The following is a 14,925-nucleotide window of genomic DNA, read 5'->3' on the forward strand; positions in this document are numbered from 1 at the left end:
ATGTGCTGATAAATCTGTTTAACAATATTCAAAATATACAATGGGGTCCAAAAGTCTGTGACCACTAGTAAAAAATGCTATTGCTCAAATTTCTAATTTAGTGTATTTGTTTTTCATGGTCAATGAAATTGTAGTAATTTGAGTGAAAAGTTCATTTAAATAATTAAACTTAATTTCAGGATATCTTTAGTCCACATGCTCAGTTTCACAATTGTACCTATTTGGTCAGTGACCTTGTGATTTCTTATTTTATATCAAAATGTTGTTGTTTTTAAATGTTTAAATGTTTTTTAAAAATTTTGTGTTCAGAATATTGCAAAAAAAATATATATATTTTTTTTACTCAGATTTGCAATGTGGTATCAGACTTTTGAACCCCACTATATTTAAATAAGCATAGTTGTTAAGATCTGTTGTTTTGTTCTTTTGAATTAATTTCTACAAACTAAAGTTGTGTTTGCATTTACCCACAGAGGGGAAAAATCAATTATTGACGACTGGTCAGAAGGACACATTCCAAAAATGAGAGTTCATTTGCTGTCAGATGTTTTAAAAGTGCGAATAATATAATAGTCAATATAAAAGCAGAATTAATCAAATGTTTGATTTGCTTGTTCTGAATGTGTTTAAATGTTTTCTTGTGTGATTGTTTCTCTTCTTTTCGAAGAGAAACACTGACAAAATCTATTGTTTGAGGAGAAAAAAGATGTCAAGCTTGACAACAGAGATTAACTTCACTGGTATGTCTTCAACCCAATAAGTGATATTGACACTTGTCAGAATGGATGGTAATGAAAACCAAAAGTTCAGTGTTCAGCGCTGTGTTTACACAGAGCCATTTATTCAGCTAGTTCATTAACCTGGAGGACATTAGATTTCTGCACTGGTGAACAGGACATGTTTTTGTGAGATGAACTGAAGTTTGTGGTGTTCTGGAATGATGAACAGGTATTGAATGTGTTCACTGTGATGCGTTAAGTGTGGAGTGTAAACAATTGCCAGTCCCCTATGTCTCTGTTTAATGTGTTGGGATTGTGACAGCTTCAATACGTTATCAGTGATACACCTTTATGTTTTGCTGTTGTTTTAGTGTATCTTTGGCTTTCGTCGCTCTGCTTCCATTAACTTTTGGCTCCGAGCTGACTGGACTGTTTGGGAGCTTCACATCACCAAACTTTCCAAACGTCTACCCTAACCACCAGCGTATGGTGTGGAATATCACAGGACCACAAGGACACAGATTGCGCCTCTACTTCACTTATTTTAGCCTGGAGCCTTCTCATCGCTGCGAATATGACTATGTTCAGGTTAGATCCATGTTTTCAACAGAGATTTAAATGTTGGGTAATTTTATGGAATATATATACACACCGAAGTCCTAGATAATGATTCATATTTTGGTATCACAAAAAAATCAGTCTATTGAAATTGGATAAAGAGAATTGCAGTTTTCAAATGAGAAAGACATCAATACATTCTTGCCAGTGCAAATCAAAATCAGACTTCAAACAGGAATCTGTTAGTTTGGCTGATTGAAAGCTTTACAAGGTTTACTCAAAAATGAAAATTCTGTCATCAATTACTCAACCTCGTTCGTTCATCTTCGGAGCACAAATGAAGATATTTTTTATAAAATCTGAGCCCGTTCTGTACTCTCTATTGACAGCTACACTACACAACTACCAGTTTGACGTTTCAAAAAGTTCATAAAGAGATCATAAAATTAATCCATATGAATTGTTTCTCAATGGTTCTCACGGAAGCTCAAACGTGCCGCGAAAACCCCAGAGAATGAACCTCATTGGTTGTTGAACGTCAAGTGAACATGCTTGACTTTCTGCTTACCACAACTTATGTGTGAGTTGTTGAATGTTTATATGTGAATAAAAGCCTAAATTCAATCTTTAATGTAGATTATTACTAAAATATTTAAGTATATTGATAATTAATCAGATATTTAAAATATCAAAACATATTAGCCAAGCGAGTGTAAACACCTTTCTAATAAACCTGTTGCTTATAAGCACCATTTCCAAGTAATATCAGATAACTCAAATACTGAACATTTGATTAAACCTCCATTAATTGTACAGTATGGGTGTTATGTGAATGCAGGATACAGATGTGTGTTTGTAATAATTACTACTTGCTTAAACTTTTCAGGTGTTATCAGAAGGAAATGAGACGGTCCGGTTCTGTGGAGAAACGGAGACAAATTACGGTGATGCGCCCAAAAACACTGTCATCTATTCTGCCAGCAACACCATGGCCGTGCTCTTCAGATCAGATTACTCCAATGAGGGCCGTTTCACAGGCTTCCAGGCATTTTTTTCTGCTGAAGGTGATGGAAACAATGGATTCACAGCATGACTGTCTCTCTCTTCCGCTGTCACCTCTTGCTGTAAAGGCTAAAGGGTTGAACTAGATGATAATTTAAGCTAAATAAATCAAATATTTTATATTTACTTGTTTATGACGTTGTATAGTCTTAAATGAAAAAGATTTTTTATCAGTTTATACTAAAGTCATTTTCATTATATACTATATATATATATATATATATATATATATATATATATATATATATATGCTTTTTTTATACTTGAATTGATCTTAGTGGATGCCCAAAACTGAATGAGAACTGTTGCTAAACGACCTCGTTTTACTCTTTACAGACATTGATGAGTGCCTGAGCACTATAGATGGAGAGCCTGTGTGTGACCATAATTGCCATAATTATGTCGGGGGATTTTACTGCACTTGCCGATTGGGATTCCAACTCCACGATGATAAAAGACACTGCCCTGGTAAGGCTGATATCAGAATAGGTGAAAACCCTGGCCTGTAGTTTTTCTTGATTGATTAAGAATTGTATAGGCTCGGCCACTGTTCATGATAACGCTCTGATTGTGCAGCTTAAAGCACTCTTAGGGGGGTCATGATTTTAATATGTCACAAAAAACAGAGATGAAAACTTAAGATAAGTAAGAAATTTACTTTTGCTTTGCTTAAATAAATGTTCAGTGATATCTTCCAAAGATTGCATTTTTTCTCTACATAATGTTGATATGGCAACTGGACAATACACTAAGTTTCATCATGCTTGCATGTGTGGAAGTATTTAAATGTCTTACAACTAGCCCCGTGTTAGGTTGTGCCCTGCTCACCCCAATTACTATTCATGGGTGTCTTGCTCTTGAGGCAAGCATATGCAAATATATTTGCCCTTGTGACATCACAGATCCCGCAATATCCAAACAAGCCATTTTCCATGCTGGACAATTCATTTCGAATGATTTCTGCTTCTCTCGATTAATTAAATATAATCATCGCAATATTTGGCCCGCTGATTATTTTTCCTGAAAACGTTATTATTTTTATTTTAGACATTTTGGCTACATTATCTTGCATTGGTAACAAGCCTCTATTATCTTTCCTACATTTGCTGCCCAGTGTTTTGCTTAATCTTCTCAATCTGGCAACCATGCACACGCATGGTTATATAATTATATAAAATATAATAAAATCATTTATATTTTTTCAAATGAGTTTAATCTTAAATTTTTCTTATATAGTCTTAAAATGTACATCACAGACCTATAGAAACAGCGGTCACAGCAGCAGGCTGGGCAGCCACAGCTCACTACACACTATCTATCAGTCCTGTCAACAGCTCTTGATTGAGCTTGCATGGCCTATAATCCAGCAGGAAATAGAGTCACAAATAGGGGTTTGTTATATCATTGATAGAGTGGCCGCAACTAACTGCATAGCGTTTTTTTCGATATAAGCGAGGATTGTGTGGGATTTCGAATAGGCTAGGCATATTTCCATTTTCGACCTTCAGGTTGTGAAAACTTTTGGCAGAAAAATGGATTAGCTCCAAAAACTTCTCTCATTTAAAGTGCTAATGTTCACTGCGGTTCTGGACAGTGCTAACTGGCTTTAGCCTGAAGCACGCTTTAGCAACAGACTGATGATTCACTAGTGTGGCTGTATAAAGCAGTTGATCTCTGTCACTCTAAGCGAATCCAGGTTAATTACCATTGGTTCCTGAGGGAACAGCTTTATAGAGATCAGTTGAAAATTGATAACTTTTTCTAGCTGTAATACTGTGCTAATGATGGATAATTAATCACAATTACCAGGCCAGACATGCCTCTTAATTGTTTTTCTTTGCTAATGGGGAAGATAGAGACATCACATCATATCACACAGAAACAATGCCTTGTGTCTGAATCATTTAATCGTATGAATTAGTAGACCTTCACGCTGAGATTCTTCATTTATTGCAATTATTTGTAGCATCTGCACGTGTTGGGGGTTCATTTATTAAATTAATAGTATTGCTAAAAATAATATTTCTGTCACCATTTATTCACCCTCAATGTTCGAAACCTTTATGACTTTTTTTCTTCGGTGGAACACAAAATGGGAAATTCTAAATGTGACTCCTGTGCTGCTATATATTCCAAGTCTTCCAAGCCATTTGATTTCTTTTTGTGAGAAATTTAAGTCATTATTCAATGAAAATCTTTGCATTCAGTAAGTAATACTCAATTATTGAGTCAATGAGTCAATTCATGAGTGAATCATTGACTGAATCAACTGATTTGTTTAAAAGAATTGACTCAAAAGATTGATTTGTTTAAATCAGCCATCAGTACTTATTTCATGAATTTGCCTAGAGTGCGTGTGAAGGTTTTCAGTGAATGTTCCTTTTATAGATTCAGTAAATTATGCTTTAATGTGTATTATTTTGAGGCTTTCAAGCCTCACGCAGGATGCAAAAGTACAATAAAACTTGTTTTCATCATAAAGCTTAAAAGCTCTATTCCCCATTTATTTTAATGGCATGGAAAATAGCAAACAAAGAAAATGTTCAAATTTTTATCTTTTGTGTTTTGTGTAAGACAAATGGGTTTGGAACAACATGATGTTGTGATGATGCTATTGAATATGTATGTGTCTTTTTATTCTATTCAAAGTATCAGTACTGATTGATTTTGCATGTTGATTTTGCACTTCTGACAAAAAAATGAAAATAAAATTACTGTCATTACAATGATCTTATTTTTAAAAAAACGTAAATAGTGGTCAAATATCAAAGCTTAAAAATCCTAAATCTAAACCAAAGCCTAAATCTTACTGATGATACACAGTTTAGTTGGTAATAGCATCCAGTGAATCTAAACTACACTATCTTGGGCAACCAGTGATTTTTGCATCTAAAGTGGAGGTTTGAGTAAAGGTTTTCTTATTTGTATGTTTTTTTTGCACATCTCTCATTTATAATTTCATTCAAATGCAAAAAATAATAGCAAATTTACTACCTCAAAAATTGGACTGTTTCTATCTCATAACCATTTTTCAGCTTTAAAGCACGTAATGTTTGTAACTCTTCATAAATTTCACTCAAGATGCAGTGACAGAAAGCACTTTCTCTGGCCATTTTACAGGTGGAAAGGTTTATTTGCTTCGGAGCATCCCAAATCAATGTAGCAATTTCCTGCGGTCCTCATTGTTAAATGCGGCATGGATAGTTGTCTGTTTAATGTATGTGTGTGCGCTTTTGACAATTTCCCGTGGGTGTGAAAATGCTTTTTCCCCAATGTAGCTGAGTGTAGTGGGCAGGTGTTTCAGGAGAGGTCAGGAGAACTGAGCAGTCCAGAGTACCCAGGTGTTTATCCCAAGATGAGCCATTGTGATTACACCATCAGTTTGATGGAAGGCTTCCAAGTGACCCTGGAATTCCAAGACCTGTTTGATGTGGAGACTCATCCTGAAATCCACTGCCCTTATGACATCCTTAAGGTTGGTTATTTCTCAATCAGCAATCTCTGACAGCAGGATGGTAGTTCAAACCTAAAACACCAGCCATAATAGCATGTGTGTGGACACATCTCAGTCACTTTAATGAGGTCCTACTGAGTCCTTTGGGAAGTCTATACCTCTACCTGATAAAAAAAAAATACTCCTAATAATATTCAGAGTGTATGAGATATTTTTAAATCAGTTGTTAAATACAGAAAAAAATATAATGTTCTCATGCTTTTTTGCAATATGTGAGAAGTATTAATGCTAAAGATTTGCTGTTTTACATGATTTCTTTTTCTCATAGATTTTTTTGGTGAATTGTTTTGAATCCAGTTGGGTCAATTTTGCCCCAACCATAAAAATCGTACCCGCCACATTTTTAACATAATACAATGATTAAAGTTCCAAATAACTACAAATGTAGAAGAACTATAATAAAATTAACTCATGAATGTCTACAGTGTACTAAATGTAATAAAATATTTTATATGGTTAATAGAATCCCCACAAAGCCGTCATAATGCTGCACTTTATACTGAAGACTCGTTTTAAACTTAAGGAAGATTATTTATAATACAAATACTGTTTGAAGAGAGAAATAATATGACTTCTAGTGCCCTTGTTGAGTGTTAGAAAATATTGATTTTAGAGTGATTTACACAGAGAAGATTGGCTCTCCATATGCTTGATTTGCTTGATAAGTGTTTAAGAGTGTTTACTTTTCAGCACTGATTTCATACTCTGCATCAAAGCTCATTCGATTTTAATGACTGGAATCCAATTCCCTTTTTACGGGTTTAACCATCTTGTTATGCTAAGCAAATTTGTAATTTTGAGTTTAGCTGTTTCCACCCTCACTGCCTCTAAAAACAAAAATGGTTCCCCTTAGCACTGGTGTTAAGTGTCAGACTACTCCACTAATCACTGACCTGAAGGCTGTTGAATACATAATGTATGCTCTCTCATGCCCTCCACAACCACCTATTATTTCTCCTCACCCTCCCACCTCCCAAGAGGCTTGTTTATCTGTTGCCATTTGTATTCACTGTCAAGTCAAACTGTTTTGTTTAAGATCACTGCAGGTGGAAGGGAGTACGGCCCATTTTGTGGCAGGACCCCACCAAGAAAAATAGAGACAGGAACTCACAAAGTGCATGTGACCTTCCGCTCAGACGGTTCTGGGAAAAACAAAGGCTGGAAGATCAAGTATTCCAGCACAGGTAGTTTACGACCCCCTATTATGTATCTTTATGATAAGTAAAGAATAACGTATACCCAACCTCAGTTTATTTTGTTATAATGAGCAGCTAACTGTGCATGATCCTACATATAAAATGACTACTACAACATATTAATTAAATAAATATGTGTGTCACGGGAGCTGTTAACAGGAAGCATATGAAGATTATAACAAAATAGTCTTTAATCCAAATATCTCACAGGAGAACTCAGGGAAACAGACATAGCCTAACGCACCTTATCATTAACGACAATGAACTGAACGAAGACAGGACTTAAATACACAGAGAAGCAAAAGAGCTAATTAATGGGCAACAGGTAAACGGGACATACAATCAAGGGAACAAACTGGCACACACTGGGAAACTGGGTCACACAGGCAAACAGACACAGAACTTAAAACACAATGACAATGTGGACATAAAATATTGGTTTGTGTTGAAATTATTTTAAAATCTTACCGGTATATTATCTTAAAACTTCCAATATACAATATTGTCCACTACAATGTATAAAATAATCAGCCTAGCGACAAATCAAACAAATGCAACATGCATTTGTAGAAATGAGAGAGCGAGTCAGCAGTGTATCGCCGGCTTCAGTTACCAAATGAGTGGACTGATACAACGTAACCATGGATGACGTTCAATATACACTGCAGCAACAGTCGAGTTCCGGAAGGAAAAATCCGTATAGGGGAATTGATTTTGAATTATAAAATTTACGTTTTAAATAATCATGTTCAATAGCAGAATACCTAGTAAAAAAACAACACTACCCATTTTCACGCAAAGAAATCTTCACCAATCAGAAAATTTCAACAAGCAAATTGCACCAGAAGAACACTTTAGCACTAATCAAGTCAGTCTCCCTAAGCTCTCGAACTTCTGAAATACATGCACCATTTGCAATAACTGTACAATATGTTGTTTCTACAAATATAATCATCATCTTATAAATCAGTAGTTTTGTATTCATCCAGAGTTTTTAGTTTTAGATTGTAATTGGCAAACTTCATGAGATTGTAGTTGTTTTCCCTATCAAAGGTGTTAAAGTTAAGGTAGGTAATTTTCAGAGAGGCTAGCAATAGCGAGCTTAGACACTTAGACCACTTAACTTAATGATTGCTATCAGGATGTGAAGATACTTCTTCAACCAGTTACAAAAAATATTTCTGGAACAAATCGCCTGCCCTGCCTTTAAGTAAACAGTGCTGTACTTTTGTCTTTTTGTTCGAATTTCAAATATTAAAAAATGTTGTTCAAATTAAAGTTGTAACGTGATTACCTTGTAGCTGCTTTGTTTGCTTCAAGACTTATAACTCTTAAACAAAGACCTTTTTGGGAAAAATACTTCAGGACAGGAACCAAGGTCACTGACACTGTTGCACTCTATTAGGAAAGGGCTGACCGCTGAATACTATTGAACAATCGGAATCAAGTGTTCCAGAATGTGTGTAATAATAATGATCAATATGGTGTTTGCCTTACATTTGTTTCGTGTGGATTCTCTCTCAAGCACATTTCAAGAAAATGATGAATGGTGTGCAATCTACCAAAAAATAAATGTTTTGAAGCAGGGTTTCAGATCTGACGGCTGTCTCCAGACATTTTGGACATGATGCATTAAGAATCACATAAACATTTAAATGACAAGTTAATGGCCTGGTTTCCAGAATGTGTGTTTTCATTACTGTTCCCTTCTCTCACAGCCCAGCCATGCCCAAACCCCGTCACTCCTCGACACGGACATATCCAGCCCCAGCAGTCTCGGTACATCATGACAGACACCTTCAATGTCACATGTCATCTGGGCTATGAATTAATTCTGGTAATCATTTTTCCTCTTTTACTTTCTCTAAGATTTAAGAAAAAGAGCTTGGCATGCTATATAGAGAGTTAAAAGTGACCCTTTTGCATCTTAAGGGAGGGGAAGCTTTGCCCTTTTATCAAGCCACATGCCTGAAGGGTGGATTTTGGAATGGACCGCTGCCTGACTGCATCAGTAAGTTGCTCAAGAATCCCAGATAAGCATGAAGTGTGTATAATCGTCAATGGGGGTTTACTGCAACAAAGAGGAGGTACGTTTTAAAACCTGAGGTGTTATTTCAAGCTGAATTGGGTGAAATTTTGACTGTGGACTCTGTGATGAAATCGTGATCACACATAATAAAAGCACACTTTTAATTAAAACATTTCAGATATGCATTTTATCATGAAAAAACAATGAAAAAGGGGATTATAACAATATGTACTTGGTAAAATTAATGATTAAAATTACAATAACAACAACGATTTTCTTTTTTTGCATGAAAAATCCGAACATGCAAGTAAATCGAAAACTAATTCAGAAGTAAAATTATTTGACTTGTTTTCAGATAAATCCATTTTTCTGATCTCATTGGCAAATATTTTTTTGAGTTGTGGATTAATATAACATATTCTTGTTTTTTCTTTTGCTTCTCAAGTAAATGTATGTTTTTGTTAGTAATTTGAACACTTTTATTAGGAAATAAAACTAATATACTGATTAAGAAATAATTTTTTCTGTAAAAAAGAGTGATTAAACATTGCATATTAAAATAATTATAAAAATAACAGACATATGCAAAAACAACTGTAGGACTGATTATACAAGGTTATTTAAAACATGTTAAAATGTGCTGAAATAACAAACACAAATAATAAAAAGACAAGAAAAAATAATACAAAGAAAGAAAAATAAGCAGATTCAAATCAAAATGAAAGAGACAAATAATCAACCGTAAACAGATTTTAAGAGCCAGACATTTATTTAACTAAATAAATAAAAAATGGATATGCTTAGTTTTGGCCACACTGTCATTCTTTGTGTCTATAAACTGTGTCAGTTACCAAATGCCTTTCTTTTGCAGTTGTTGATTGTGGAGAGCCTGTAGAAGTGCATAATGCAAGTGTGAAATTCACCAAGACCACGTATAAATCCGAGATCAAGTATTCCTGTGATGAATTCTACACAATTGAGGCTGGTACAAATGGTAAGGTGGATGTCACAGGATGCAAGACACTGTACTAATCAATCACTGGAGGTTTACAGCAATCCTTTTCTCTCTGAAATTAGGAGTCTATACCTGTGCACATGACGGCTACTGGAGAGATGCCCTGGGTGGAAAAATACACCAGATATGTTCACCCAGTGAGTTTTAGTTTATGCAAATGGTTTATGTTTGAATATAGTGTACACTACCATCAAAAGTTTGGACACGTTTGAATTAATTTGTTTTTCAGTATCTCAAAACCTTATATCCAAAAATCTTAAATGATCAAATTAGTTTTGTAGACAAATATAAACTTATATTAAACTAATATAAAATATGGGATAGTAAACGCAAAAATGAAAATTCTGTCATCATTTACTCACCCTCAAACCTGCATGAATTGAACACAAAAGAAGATATTTTGCAACCAAACAATTGATGGGCCCTAAGATTGTTCAGAACTGTAATCTAAAGAATGGCTCAGATGTTAGTTTTTTTGGGTTACTAAAATGGAATTATGAAAATTAACAGTTTTGAGCAGGTCTTCTCACCCAGGGTGCAGCAAACCTCCAAAGGGACCTCTAGCATATATGATATAAAAAAATAAGATATTGCTTATTTAATTTAATCTTTTTGTCTCTGAAAAAACAGGATTCCCCAAGCATTGGAAACCGTTTTAAACGTGTGGTTTCTAGGCCTGGAAATTTTTCTAGAATTTTTTTCTAGATGTGCCAAACTTTCAAATTTGAGTAAAAAATGACTTTTAAAACATCATTAATCCTTATCCAGTTAATAATGAACAACTGGAAAAATCATGGGGCCTTTGAAAATGTTTGGTGTCAAAAAAAAGTTGAGAACCACTGGTTTGTAGGAAAATTGAGAAACAAAATGTCCACATTTTTTCCTGGTAGTTTATATATGTGTCACATTGCCTAATCACTAATCTGGTGTCTGTCATTCCTGAAAGTTTGTGGACAGCCTGAGAAAAAGCTATCCAAGGTGATTGGCGGGGAGAATGCAGAAAAGAACGAGATTCCCTGGCAGGTCATGATACGGATGGGTCCCAGGTTCATCGGTGGCGCTTCTCTCGTGTCAGACAACTGGGTCCTCACTGCTGCTCATGTCCTGAAAAGCTATACAGACACTTCCCAGCTGCAGCTAAAGATGGGCACAGTCAAACAACAGGACAATGAGGCGGTAGTCGGCATTCCACAGAAAATCTTTATTCACCCTCAGTACCATCACGATAACGTTAATTTCAACCATGACATTGCTCTGATTAAACTGGAGTATAAGGTACCTGTCAGTAAAGCCGTCATGCCTGTGTGTTTGCCTGGAAGGGAAGAGCGGTTTGTTTTAAAGGTTAATGACGTCGGGAAGGTGTCTGGGTGGGGTGTGTGGAATACAAACAGACCTGCATTATTTTCCAGTAATCTCCAGTACGTACATTTACCCGTCACTGATTTTGAGGACTGTAAGGCTAAATATTACTCCACAGTGACGGAAAAAGGGAAACTAGTAGTGACAGAGAACATGATATGTGCTGGGTTTGCTCAGGGAGGAAAAGATTCCTGCCAGGGGGACAGTGGAGGGCCCTATGCATTTTTTGACAATCAGAGTAAAAGCTGGTTCATAGGTGGTATTGTGTCATGGGGTCATGGCTGCGCCCAGGCTGGGTATTATGGGGTTTATACCAAAGTGAGCAATTACCTTCCGTGGATTGAAGAAATCATGTCAAAAAACAGTTGAAACAGTTGTGAAAGTGTTCAAAATGTTTGACTTGGATTTGATATGGATTTATCATTGGCCAAATTATTGTTAATTCTTTTGACCATGACAGCACTGCATGTAGGTTATCAGTCATTCATTCATTTTTTTGGTTATTATTTTTATTAATCTTGGTTTTGAACAGCACTTTGGTCGGCACTTGCTGTTTTTAAAAGTGCTAAATAAATAAACTAAACTGACATTTTGTATTCACTTACTTGCTTTTGGGGTACCAAACAAATAAAATATACACTACATATATAAATATATATATATAAAAAACTAAATACATACTTTCAAACACTTGGTCACATGCCAGGGACTATCATTTCCAGCAGGAGGATGTCAATGAACTTGCTTAGTAAAATATAGTTTAATAAAATTCATATTTGTATCATGTAAGGGCAGTTTCCTGAAAGCAAAAGACAAGAGAGGGTGTGCTATATTGTGAATTATTTTTTTCGTTGATTAATAATTATTTTCTTTAGTAAAACAATTTAAATGGCATGAGCCAGAGTTATTTGTTTCATTTTCATAAAGCCATTGGTGTCAATGCAGAGGTGTTTGTTTAAAAGGCAAGTAAGCTTAGACATCATGATTGACAGTCATTAAGTTCTTATGCATTATGCATCTGATCTCAGAGTCGTTGTCTTCTATCAGCAGCAGGACCGTATGGTCTCTCCAGCCCTGTGTAATTACCTCTCCAGTGCTATTTTGGCCCTGTGGAGTTCTAATCATTCTCAAGCCTACTTCAACCTGTGTCCTATCGCAAGAACTCAAGGTACGAACAACTGAAAGTTTACTGCAAATACTGCATGCATTCGAAGCAACATATCATACCAATATTTACCATTTAAATACATTCATAACTAAACCAAAACAATAGTAATACAAACATCACTTTACCATATTGCTTGGAATTTGAACAAACTCTTAACACTGTAATTTTGTGCTATACACACGATACCTCAGATAGCATCATTTGTTGATTAGAGGTGAGCTATAATGTATTTTGCTGAGCAGAAAATATCAGTAGTTGGCAAGTGACAATGAGTGAGTCATTCATTCATTCAGTAACAAAACAAGTGGCGGTCTTTAAGAGTCATTAAATCATTCACTCCAAAGATTCCTTCAGAGACACTGACTCATTTAAAAATGAAACACAGTGGACAACCGGGGTCGCATTGATTAATTTGACCAAATATGGAACTATTTTCGTTTAAAAACCACTTGAAATAATTGTTTCAAATGTGAGCTACTCAAAGAAAGGCAACTTGCTTTTGTTCTGAATAGTAGCATGGTGATTACCTGCGTCAAGCTTATGAATATAGAGCTCACATCACACACGAGGAGGAAAAAAGCACGTATAGGCCTTTCAGTTTTATTCAGAGGTCAAAACTGAGCACAAATATGCCATTTGTTGCAGATATTACTTATATGGACAAAAATTAAGACGGATTTTTGATAGCTTGTAATGTAAATCAATTATATTTGTATACAGTATACTATAACAGACTAAGCTACTTAATTAAAGCTCGGTTGTTTTAATTTTGGGGCAAAACGTGCAATGAAATCCAATACAATGATGATTGCGAGATGTTCAAATATGCATGTATCATCTTAAAATATAAATAACACTTACTATTCTATACGTTTTTTTTTAAACCTGGCTACGTGTACTATGCTAGACTAACTGGGACTAGTCACAGCACTTACATAGGCCTATGTATTGTTTCCCTATTGTTGGTTGATTGCTTCTACTATTCTCCTCATTTGTAAGTCTCTTTGGATAAAAGTGTCGGCTAAATGATTAAATATAAATTGAAATGTATTCTAATGTTTAAAAATAATAAAGTTATTATTATGTTTATAAAAATCATGAAATACTCCTTAGTAATTTATGTATCAAATATAATACAGTAGGCTTTATAGGGTTAAATATATATATATATACATACAGTTGTGGTCAGAATTATGGCTGTAAAAAATAAATATGCATTGTTTATCCTTTTGATCTTTCATTTAAAAAAATTGCAAAAATCTAACCTTTCATTGAAGTAAAATAACTGAAAGAGGGGGGGAAATTATATTATGAAATAAATGTTTTTCTCCAAAACGCGTTGGCCACAATTATTGGCACCCCTAGAATTTTTTACGAGTAAAATATCTCTGAAGTATATTCCCATATATTTACCTTTTTTTAGCACACCAGAGTGACTAGGAACATGAAATTGTCCAGCTATGACTCCTTGTTTCACAGGAGTTTAAATATGAGGACGCACAAAGGCCAAATTCCCTTAATCATCCATCACAATGAGTAAAACCAAAGAATATAGTTCTGATGTGCAGCAAAAGATTGTTGAGCATCACAAAATAGAAAGTGACTGTAAGAAAATAGCTAAAGAATTGAAAATCCCCATTTTGACCATCAGAGCAATAATTAAGATGTTCCAATCAGCTAAAGATGTTATGAATCTGCCAGGAAGAGGAAGTGTGTCTATATTGTCTTAATGCACGGTGAGGAGGAAAGTTTGAGTGGCCAAAGACTCTCCAAGGATCACAGATGGAGAATTCCAGAGATTAGTTGAGTCTGGAAAAAATAAAAAAAATTCAGACAAACCCCATATCCCCACATGTTGTTTGAGATGGTTTCAAGAAAAATCCAGCATAAAACTCAAACTCCAGCATATTCAGTTGTCAAGCACAGCTGGAACTTCAAACGGCACAGGATTCTGTGGTCAGATGAAACTAAAAAAAAAGGGCAAACACAGCAAACACGCTATATTGGTTTGGTGCACACAAGGATAAAAAGTACCTCATGTGTACAATTAAATATACCGCTGGATCTTTAATGCTGTGGGGCTATTTTTTTGCTGGAGGTCCTGGACTTCTTGTTCAGATACATGGCATTGTGGATTCTATCAAATACCAACAGATAAAAAATCAAAACCTTCCGGCCTCTGCTAGAAATCTTATAATGGGCAATGGTTGGATCTTCCATCAGGACAACAATCCAAAACAAACATCAAAATCAACACAAAAATGTGTTATGGAGCACAAAATGAAGCTTCTGCCATGACCGTCCC

General features: G+C 35.1%; 1 protein-coding gene across 1 annotated transcript; it reads left to right on the forward strand.

The window, feature by feature from the left end:
* Positions 1-874: 874 nt before the first annotated feature.
* On the forward strand, positions 875-12,132 carry masp2 (MBL associated serine protease 2). Its single transcript, XM_077218161.1, has 11 exons — positions 875-948; positions 1,091-1,307; positions 2,164-2,341; positions 2,676-2,807; positions 5,618-5,814; positions 6,890-7,037; positions 8,768-8,886; positions 8,982-9,060; positions 9,950-10,072; positions 10,156-10,230; positions 11,040-12,132. The coding sequence occupies exons 1-11, from the start codon at positions 938-940 to the stop codon at positions 11,819-11,821; spliced, it is 2,061 nt and encodes a 686-aa protein (XP_077074276.1). The 5' UTR covers positions 875-937; the 3' UTR covers positions 11,822-12,132.
* The last annotated feature ends 2,793 nt before the right edge of the window (positions 12,133-14,925 follow it).

The sequence above is a fragment of the Siphateles boraxobius genome, unplaced genomic scaffold (assembly GCF_051911475.1).
Source record: "Siphateles boraxobius isolate OS27281-9 unplaced genomic scaffold, OSU_SipBor_1 77, whole genome shotgun sequence".
NCBI lineage: Eukaryota > Metazoa > Chordata > Actinopteri > Cypriniformes > Leuciscidae > Siphateles > Siphateles boraxobius.

Excerpts from the sequence above, each read along its gene's own strand:
- masp2 (XM_077218161.1), top strand. Across the intron at positions 7,038-8,767 it reads GATCAAGTATTCCAGCACAG|CCCAGCCATGCCCAAACCCC; the intron begins GTAGTTTACGAC and ends CTTCTCTCACAG. Across the intron at positions 9,061-9,949 it reads ACCGCTGCCTGACTGCATCA|TTGTTGATTGTGGAGAGCCT; the intron begins GTAAGTTGCTCA and ends TTTCTTTTGCAG.